General features: G+C 43.1%; 1 protein-coding gene across 1 annotated transcript; it reads left to right on the forward strand.

Annotated features, from left to right (window-relative positions):
• Positions 1-107: 107 nt before the first annotated feature.
• LOC119458020 (28S ribosomal protein S10, mitochondrial-like) lies at positions 108-9,259 on the forward strand. Its single transcript, XM_037719810.2, has 6 exons — positions 108-242; positions 534-695; positions 1,358-1,539; positions 3,345-3,453; positions 6,214-6,303; positions 9,049-9,259. Exons 1-6 carry the CDS (start codon positions 210-212, stop codon positions 9,139-9,141), a joined length of 669 nt encoding a protein of 222 aa, XP_037575738.1. The 5' UTR covers positions 108-209; the 3' UTR covers positions 9,142-9,259.
• The last annotated feature ends 598 nt before the right edge of the window (positions 9,260-9,857 follow it).

Below are 9,857 nucleotides of genomic sequence, written 5' to 3' on the forward strand. Positions count from 1 at the left end.
GCGCGCAAATCACGGAGGCCACGCTGTGGCGCTAGCTAAATTTTTTATTCAATAGTACTTTTCGCATAGAGGTCTAGTAGCTTATTCTTACGGTGTTCCGGTTCCGCTAAGTTTGTTTGATGGCGTCTGCATCCTCTGCTGTGAACTGAGTTTGAGCACGTGCACTGTAGTGATGCGTTTGTGAATCGCGCGGGCTTAAACTCTCCGGCATGATGTGTTCCAAGGTTTTCTCTGTCGGCAGGGTACGTGCGTTTGCGTCTGCTCACTGAAATATGCAACTCTGTGTCAGTGAATCGCCGAGCGTGCTTACTGTACTTTGCGTATACAGTCCACAGCTCCCAACTTTAGCATGCGTTTTAGCCACAGGAGTTTTGCATTAAACCAAGAAAAACAAAGGCAGATGCCCTCTCATAGATTTTCAGAAAATTAGTATTACCCATATGAAACTAGACTAGGTTGTGATTGTGAAATGCTTATGTGCTACTCGATCGCGCCTTATATTCATTTGCTTTTGCCTATCTTTAATATTCCAGGCCCTGACCGGTGCTCTGAGGTGCAGTGTATGGTCTGACGTCCTTAACGCGAGTCCCGCTCGGTTATTGTTGCCGGTGCAGCGGTTTCGATTTAGCGATCTCCTCACCGCACCTCAAGTACGACTATGTTCACAAATCACGGCTAATCAGTCTGCTGAACAGGTAAGCGTCGCTGATTAATGTCGTTTAGATTCCTAGTTTCTCACTTTTAATTTGATAAGGCTGGTGCGTTTCAATCTCCCCATTAGTTTTTGTATAATTGCACCAGGTGATCTTTAAATTGGAAGGCAAACTCCATCGATCATTAAAGATATCCCATGTCAACTAAATTACTTGAAGAAGCAAACATTACTTGCACGACACATTGTGGTTTGGTGTTAGCGAATTAGCAAAGGGCTACTCAAGCTAATTTTTTTTTTTTTCACATTAGGGCGCACGTCTCACTGCAGAATTAAAACCCAGCGGTATGAAGTTGCATCCGCTTAGCAATAGTCCTGTGCTTGGCACGAGTTTATATATATATGTAAACATGCATCTATATATGCATGCATGCTTACATCTATATCTGTATGTGTGCCTATGTAAGCTGCATCATAATGTATCAGTGTGTACTGCTTTCCTCTAACCGCCATTATGCCAACGTGTGTATCAGTCCTCTCAAGCTTATAATTCAGCTTTTTGCCTGGTCTCTCGCTCAACATCTGTGACATAGAAGTGCATTGATGTGCCAGTTGACACTTATGAGAATGGCATTTATGTGCAGTGCTTCTGCCAAAACTAATCAGTTGGCCAATGTCTTGCCTGTCTCTGTGGTCTGATTCCAGGATCCTGCCTTGCTTATGTCAGAAGCTCAGTCGGAGGTGACTGCAGAAGACAGCAGCGAACCTGACAAGCTCTACAAGAGAATTGAGCTTGAAGTCAGAGGTCACGACCCCGCAGTCCTTAAGAGCTACAAATGGTATGCAATGGAGGCTGCGAAGCTCCTGGACATCAGTGTCTCAAGGACGTGAGTTCTTCCTTCTTAGATTGTCGACCTAAAGCAGCTCTCTCAGATGACTTACATTAATGCTGTAATTAGCAAAACCAGCGTGTTGGCCCTTGGAAGGTTCCCCAGCTGCATGGTCATGCTGTTATAAGTGTCCACCAATCATGGACACCTTGCTTGTAGTTAGTGTAAGCTTGGTGTATACTTATACACAAGCTCATACTCTCACAAAGTAGGCACAGTTCTGAGACAGCAACACTAGCCGAAAGAATGAATGGGATGGATAGAACTCCTTATTGGGCTTACTTGTACTCAAGAAGCAAACCAACACTTAGCTGACAATAGTAGCAATGAGCATGGTGAGCAATCGCCCAATTGAATTGCAGTGCCTTGAACCTTACACCGCACATTATTTTATTAAGAATTGCAGTGCCAGAGCCTGGCTGCTGTTTATATGTCCGTCATCGCACATTCTACATCAGTGGGCAATGCCTACATCAGTTTAAAAAGATGTACGATAGCATTCGTGACATGTGTACCATCTGATTAGGATGGGCCTATCTTTGTCAACGTGACGACAACATTCACAAGTGTGCGGCGCAGCAAGTGTGCGGCGCAGCAAGTGTGTCTTGCACGAAGTGATAGCACAGTAACAGTAAGAGTCAACAATGCATGAGTGGCATTACGTTGTTCACTCTGTGTGCAATTCTCAGTAAGAAGCCACTTGCCTTACAGAAATTGTTTTGTTTGAGTAAGATATCATCTAGGCATTCGTTAGTGGTTTGTTGTGCCTGCATGACCAATGCTTGGTAGCCGCTAAGCCTTTCTCCTGGAATATGAAGCTCCCAATTCTAGCACGCATCATGGAATTGCAGTGCTTATTCTGTACCAGATTAATGCGGCCTTCCCAGCCCCCTTCCTACATCCCCTCCCTCCCGCTTCCTGTCCTCAGTCAAGTAGTTCCCCACCCCAAAAAAATTTCTGGCTATGCCACTAGCCCATTGGCTACCAAATACTACATACACCATGTGGCCATTCATTCCAATGACTTTTCTTCTGCACGCACACTACGCAGTCTTCTGCTGTGGACTCGTTATATAATGCTCTACGGTAATAAACACTGAAGAAAGGCATACAAATGTGTTTTATTTACAATATGGAGCAATTCTTTTCAATTTATAACTTTAAATGCCAGTCGCAGATTGATTTTTACATGGAAATACTTGAAATACTCAGGCAGTGAGCCACACCGCACTTTTCACCTTCTTCCTGTTGTTGCTTCGTTTTCCCTTTTTGCGCTGCATACTTTGCACTGTCGTGATAGATTTTGCTTGCCAGGTGTTCAGCGGAATCTGACATGAAAAAACGTGCCTAATGCTCTGTTTCAAGGCTCATAGCTGGTGGAACGCACATTGCGCATGCCCAAACACTATTACAAATATCAACCAAATATTTTTTTTTAGATAGAAGAACGAAAGAAAAAAAAAACGACGCCGACAACTAGTGCCATCTATTGACAACATTTATAAACTTGTCCAGTGGATATATTGGTCGTCGCAACGTCTGCAGATAGCTTTTTTAAATCAACAATACCGCCCACCTGGCAATTCGCAGGCTCTGGCAGCCAATGGCTTAACGTATTCCTACCTAGACGCAAAGTGCCGACGATGGTTGACGAGAAGTGTTGGCTGTGCACTTGAACTATATTACTTGCAGCAACTCCTGAATGGTATTCAGCGTTTCTGGGAGATGCGCTGTGTTGCACACTTGGGAACGTTGCTATGGCATGAAAGTACAATAAAAGTCGGATGTTCTTCCCTGTCCAGGTGGCAGCCAAAGCATGTGAACGAGAGGTGGACGCTGCTTAAGGCCCCATTCGGCAAGAAGAAGCACATGGTCCAGTACGAGATGAGGACATACTTTCAATTCATTGAGGTACGCCCCCACCCTATGCTAGGTTGTTCTGTTGCTATATGCACTGAACTGCATTGGCATTTTACTCGGGCCCACTGCAATTGCTAGCTGACTATGGCAGTTTGTGCATTTCATTCTTATCCATAGCCACCGCATTCTGATTGAGGTGGATTGGGAAAACCCTTCTCTAACAAGCTTTCGGCGCACATTGAAGAAACTCCCATGCGTTCAAAATTAATTAGAGCTCCTCACGGCAGAATCTTTTTGAGTCCCTGTGTTGCTTTGCAACAGTAAGCCCATCTGCTTACACAGCGCACTCATTATAATCACTAAATCGTTATTCTACTTGGAATCTGTTTTATTTACTAAACAAAAACCTTGATGCTCTCTGCTATGCCAACAGCAGCAAAGGTGTTGGTGATAGCTTCCTAGTTAAGAGCCAGCGCACTTCCGTCTGTCACTTCCCTTTGTGCGCAGTGGCGTACCAATTAGTTCTTGAGTAGAGGGAGTGCAAGCCACAAGCCCTCATTACCACCCTCTTTGTTTCCATATCTATGCCGGGTGATCATTTTTAAGTTTTACAGAATTTTAAAAAATCACTTGTAGCAGAAAGCATAATTCCATTCCTTTTAACTTAATTCAAAGAGGTGGACATTACTTACACAAGAAATCTAAACATATATTCAACTAATTAGCAGAAAGTCACTAATTAACCACTAAACAGAAAAATGAAAGACAACAACTTGGCAGCGAGCAGCAGATCAAGAGCACATGGGTGGTAATAGAAAGACAGAAGGGGGAAAGATAAGCGGAGAGCGTGGTAGGGCGTCTAGTTCGGCTAGCGAGCGACCACCAGGTGAAAAGCGAGCGCAAGCGACACTTTCGACGCAGCCTCGGTGCCTTCTTCCCGGTATTTTTGAAGTCGAGATTTTTAGTCCCGCACAGAAACTTTTCGAATAAGAGGTGACAAAGACATGAGTTGAAACCTCAGGCCGAAAAAAAAAAAAATTAGAGTTAATCGTTAATTCAGAGTTCGAGGTAACAAGGGTTTACTTTGTGTGTGTGTGTATATAGATATATATGAGTGACAGTTCATTGATAAGGTGACAGTTATTTTTATAATTAACAGCTCTGATTCACAATCACTCACAGCTAACCATTAGGAAACGGTAAATCAAAGTACTTTATTCGGACTTGTCCTTCCACCCTCAAGTCAAAAATATCAATGCTATTTTTGTGTTTTCAAACTTAGTTCACCAGCCCTAAGCAACTCGGGATGATGCAGGCAGCGCAAGCTGAAGCTTGTGTTGAAGAAAACTATTCAGCAGCAGCCTCCTTCGCAATGCAGGCGTGCAAGGCACGTCGCGGTGAGGCACAAAAGACAATCCTCACAACCCAAGCAGGAGATACATAATAAACACAAGCTTTACTTGCGTGAGTGCTATTGTGAAAGAAAACTTGGCTTCAGCTTTTGTTTTGTTGGACTTGCCATTCTGCAGCTGACGCTGCCTGCTTTCGAAAATAAGGGGGGTGGAGGGCTTGCAAGTGCCTCCTTTCGGTAAATACGCCTATGTTTGTGTGTCTGTTTATTTATGCTGTTCTGTAACCATCAGTGAAATTTGCTGGGCTCAACTTCCTCTATTGGGGGGGATGACTTCTTATGTGACCTGCTAAGCTTAAAACACTACTGCGCAGGGAATGTCTGGAAACCTCACTATCTAGCTGCACCTAGCTTTGTTTTCGATATCACCTCACATCAATTGACGTAATGTCTTGTGGTCCTCAAATTTTTTTTATAAATTTTTTTTCTCTTGGCATATAGCTTATGGCACATGCAGCTGCAAGCCTCTTTATAGCTTTTGAATTATCTCACCACACTTACTCTTTAAAATGCAACTGCGGGCATTGTCTTGTGAGCACATTCTAGACTGTAACACAAACTGCTGAATCAGCATACATTGTCAGAATGTTGGAAGTTGTAGGGTGAATGAGTATCCACAGGAACCCAATTCGCAAGCAGGAAATCTGCAGTGAAACAGAAATGGGTTGGAGTACATTTGGCAAACACTCCTAAATTGTGAATGGCAGCTTACCAGTTTTCTACCAAAACTCGGAAGGTACCAGTGAAACTTGAAAGGGAAGCTCAGCACTGTACAATGAGCGACAGAATGAAAAGTGCCATGCACAATGTTAAGAGACAGGAAGGTATGGCTTGCAGACACTTATCAGGTAGCTCATATTCTAGTCCAGAGGCAGAGGTGTAGTTAGTTGGGCAAGAGGGAGAGAGATACAAGTTTGAATGGTATGCTGGCAATGGGCAAGTCAGGCAATGCGTAGAGCAGATAACCAATGGTTTATTAGTACAGCAGAATGGGTGGCGAAGGAAGGCGAATGCAGTTATGGATGGCAGATGATTTGCTGGTGGAATAAAGTTAGAATAGTATTTGCATTGCAAACATAAGATGGAGCCGGCTGAATTAAGACGAGGGTGCCTAGACATTGTTGGGAGAGGCCTTCGACCATTTAATAGGATGATGATGTTGATGCAGTTACACACAAGCAGATGGATTTGCTTACTTTGCCTTTCTGTGCACATGACGTCGCCTGCAAAGCACGATCTTGAAATTGGCTCAATCATCATCTCTGTTCTAATCCGTGTACGTGCTACATTTTGCAAACCTGCTCTTTGTTGGATTGGGTTTTTGATTGTTTTGGTGCCTCTTTAATGGCTTACCTGGCTGACACCTTGTTTCCTGCACCTCGATCCTGTGTTTGTTCCAGCTGAAGCATCTGACAGGCTCCACAGCAGACACCTACCTCGAATACATCCAGAGGAATCTTCCAGAAGGAGTCGCCATGAAGGTCACAAAGGTGAGACGTCTTTTCCATTCCCGTGCAGCAATCTACACGTGCATGCAGTTGTAAATTAATGTTGGCTAGTTCAGGCATTGCATGTGTAAAAGAGTGAATGACCATTGTGTCTACTCCATGATGTGAAACAGAATAATTCGGTCTGCCTTGAGTGCAGATGACCGCACTAACGAGTGCAAAGCAGCAGTCCTGTATAGTACAAACTCCATGAAATAGGATAAGACATGATGACCGCAGCAGCTACTGTCTGGCAAGTCCTCAACTGGCATGCATGTTCTGACATGGCAAGTGCCCCCCTCCCCATATCCACTATTCTTCATTGCAGTTATGCAGAGGTGATCACCAAGCATCAATGGACTTGCTTGTGGTGATGATATGTGGGTGTTTCTGGTGCAAGGGCCAAATCACTGGTGTGACAGACTCTAGTAGTGATTGAAGAGACACTTAAGGGAAGCGGTAAATCAGTTTAGAGATAAAGTATTCTTTGAAAACTCTATTTTCAATAATGTTTAGGGGTGTGCAAATATCAAAATTTTTGAATATCGAATAATGATATGCACGTGCATTTATTAGCAATTTGGGTTACTTTGTTATGTCGTAACATTGCAGTTACATTGTCATTGTCAAAAAACTAGACTAGTAAGCCATTATAGTAAAACATTGTGTATTTGGCTCATGTTAACTTGGAAAATTTAGTAACTTTCACTAGCTGTACTCGCCAGCCTGTGCCTTATTGTACCACATCAAATGCCCATAAACTCGGAGGAATTTGACCCTGTGCCAGTCGTCACTCATCACACTTGCTGTCATGCAAAAGCTCAGAATTAGGGGTGGCACTGCAAAAAAAAAAAAAAAAAAAAGTGCATCCTTGCCGTTTCAAATGCGTGCCCATCGCTACTGAGTCTGGCTTTCCTGCGAAGTTTAGCCGTTTAGTGGCTAAGTGTGCTTTACAGGGAAATTTTTGCTAGCATCACGAAATCGCCCAATTTAGCACAAAATCGCCCCAATATATTGGATTAGATAGCAACAAGTGCTAAGAACCGTGTTTGCTCCCGCAACAGCCGGCAATATATTCGATTGGATTCGAATATTCATATCCAACTGAATACTCGAACATTTCCGAATATCTGCTTTCCGAATTGAATACGAATATTAAAATATAATATTCGATTTTTTGAATATTCGTATGCTCCTATTATTATTGCAATAATAGGTAGATTATTAAGGAAAGAGAATTTAGGTCAAAGTTCTATTTTTCTAAATTTTGTGCAGGAACCTCAGCACTCATATGTCAGTGTGATGTCACAGACTTCGAAGCTTTTTTTTTTTTTTGCGTGTTTCTGTCGCGTTGGCTCGATTCCAAAATTTGAGATGTTCAATCTTTGGCTCCTTTAAATAGAAATAGTTACAATAGAAATAGTTTACAATTAACTAGGCCCAAGCAGAAGCCATCAATATCGATGACATCATGGCAAGCTGGTGCAGGAAATTCAAGGTGGTGGCACCACGGCGTCACCCATTTTACTTTTCTTTTTATGCCTTTTCTGACTTATTGGTATTGTAAAAGGACAACTCACTAATGTAGGACAAATAAACAAGGACCAGGAAGGACAATGACAAGGAATGTTGCTGAAGCCAACATTTCAAGGAAGCTTGTCTGCGTCAGAGGCCCTAGTAGCCGTTTCTCATCATTGCCATTGCGTGTACCGATTGCCGTGCTGTCAGTCTCCTTGTGCAGCATATTCGGCGTTTTCCCTCATGTAGCTAGGCATTTGTCGTAAACCTGAAGTTTAGGCCCACACATCAGCATCGTGGGTAGAACAAAGTGTGATGAAGGAAGTTAAACATTCAGTCCAAGTGAGAAAAGCTACGGTGGACACTGAGGAATCCATGCTTCCACCTACTACTGGATACAGGATAGATTACAATTTTTTCAGTTAATTTTTTGCTCAGTTGATTCACTCTGTTTGAATAGTCAGACAAAATTTCAGTGCTCATGCAGTAAAATTTGCAAAGCTCCTGTCATTGTGAAAGCTTGGATGGTGAAGTCACAAGTTAAATTCTGGGTAGTTCATAGAAAGCAGAAGTTTAGAAGCAGCGCTGTATTGTGTTCCAATAGACTGATTTCACTACATTGAGCGTACGTGATGTGGCCCTGTCCGCACCATTATGACAGTAGCCTTCTTGGCTTTCCTGCTGTATGTAGGGCTCAAGGCGACCTCGACTGGAATGCCAAGGTCAATGCCATTGTAGACTTTTTCAGTGAATTTTAGGGGGAAGTTAAGGGGTGCACCTCCTCAACCCCACTCCTATCTAAGGATTTTTTTTTCAATTCTCAGCTTCCTGCCTTTTAATCTTGAGGGCTAAGCAGGTTTCTCATGGTACAGTCATGCATCTTACCAGATGTTGCCACATTTGCCCTTCAGCCCTACGGAGGTGTAATAAAACTCCTTGTGAAATAAGTCGATTGCTTTGCTTGATGATACATACTGGAGAGTTCAAATCCTTCTTTTAGAATGCTGTAATATAATATGCCCACCAATCGTTTTCCTGTAGCGGGTTGTATAGCATAGACAGCAGTGTAGGTGTATGGTTTGCATTCATGGGCTGCTGCTCAACAAAGCACTCTTTTATTTGAATTCCTGAGAAAAGTCCTGTATCACAACTGAGATGACTCGTCATTGTCGTGCTTCTTTCGAATCTTGCATCATTAATGAAATGCGTCTTTTCATTTTCTCTTACTAGACCACACTGGAAAGGCTGCCAAGTTACATAAAGCCTCCAGCACATGAAACAAGCGATGCCAGACCAGCGTTGCAAGAAGACACCTCGAAATGAGGAGTTAGTTCTTGTGTAGTAACAAACTGAAAGAAAAAGAAAATCAGGGCACCCTTTTGGAATCTAGTGAATGAAAAAGTGCTTATCTCACAGAATAAAGCCTTGTTCGCAAGCAGCATTCATGTTTTGTTTTTTCTCTCTCAGTTTGCCACAGCAGTGGCTTAGTGACAGAATATCCACCATAAGTGCAGGAGGCGTTAAGCCTCAATCACAGTATACTGCCGAGAACTGAACCCAGTAGTTCTCTGACAGTCTCCACTCTGGTGCTTAGGTGGTGAGGTTTTCATTTCAGTAGGTGAAGACAGGGGGGCTATATGAAGAATTTTTCTGCCGTGGTTGCCTGAGATTAAATTTTCCAAGTAGTGGTTGGCTTTATTTAATATTAGAGCATCTACCATGGCTGTGGGAAGCAGACTAGAGCTGCCAGCTAGAATGTATCAGTACAGTAGGTGCAAGCACATTCCCAACCAAGTGCTTCATCATTTTGAGACTCCAGTGCTACGAAGGATGGCATCCCCAACTAGCAAGAATCCTCAATTATCATGTGTTCAAGACACAACATAGGAAATGCTGCAATGGAAGAAGCCCCAAATCATCTTTCGAGGTTGTTTGTGCCCACAGGGTTTCGACAGGAGTTTCAATGGTGCAGTCTCCTCTCCCAGTAGTTCACACTTGAAGAAAGCTGAGCGTCGGGACAGGGTGACACCTGTACCCAC

Source organism: Dermacentor silvarum, chromosome 7 (assembly GCF_013339745.2).
Source record: "Dermacentor silvarum isolate Dsil-2018 chromosome 7, BIME_Dsil_1.4, whole genome shotgun sequence".
NCBI lineage: Eukaryota > Metazoa > Arthropoda > Arachnida > Ixodida > Ixodidae > Dermacentor > Dermacentor silvarum.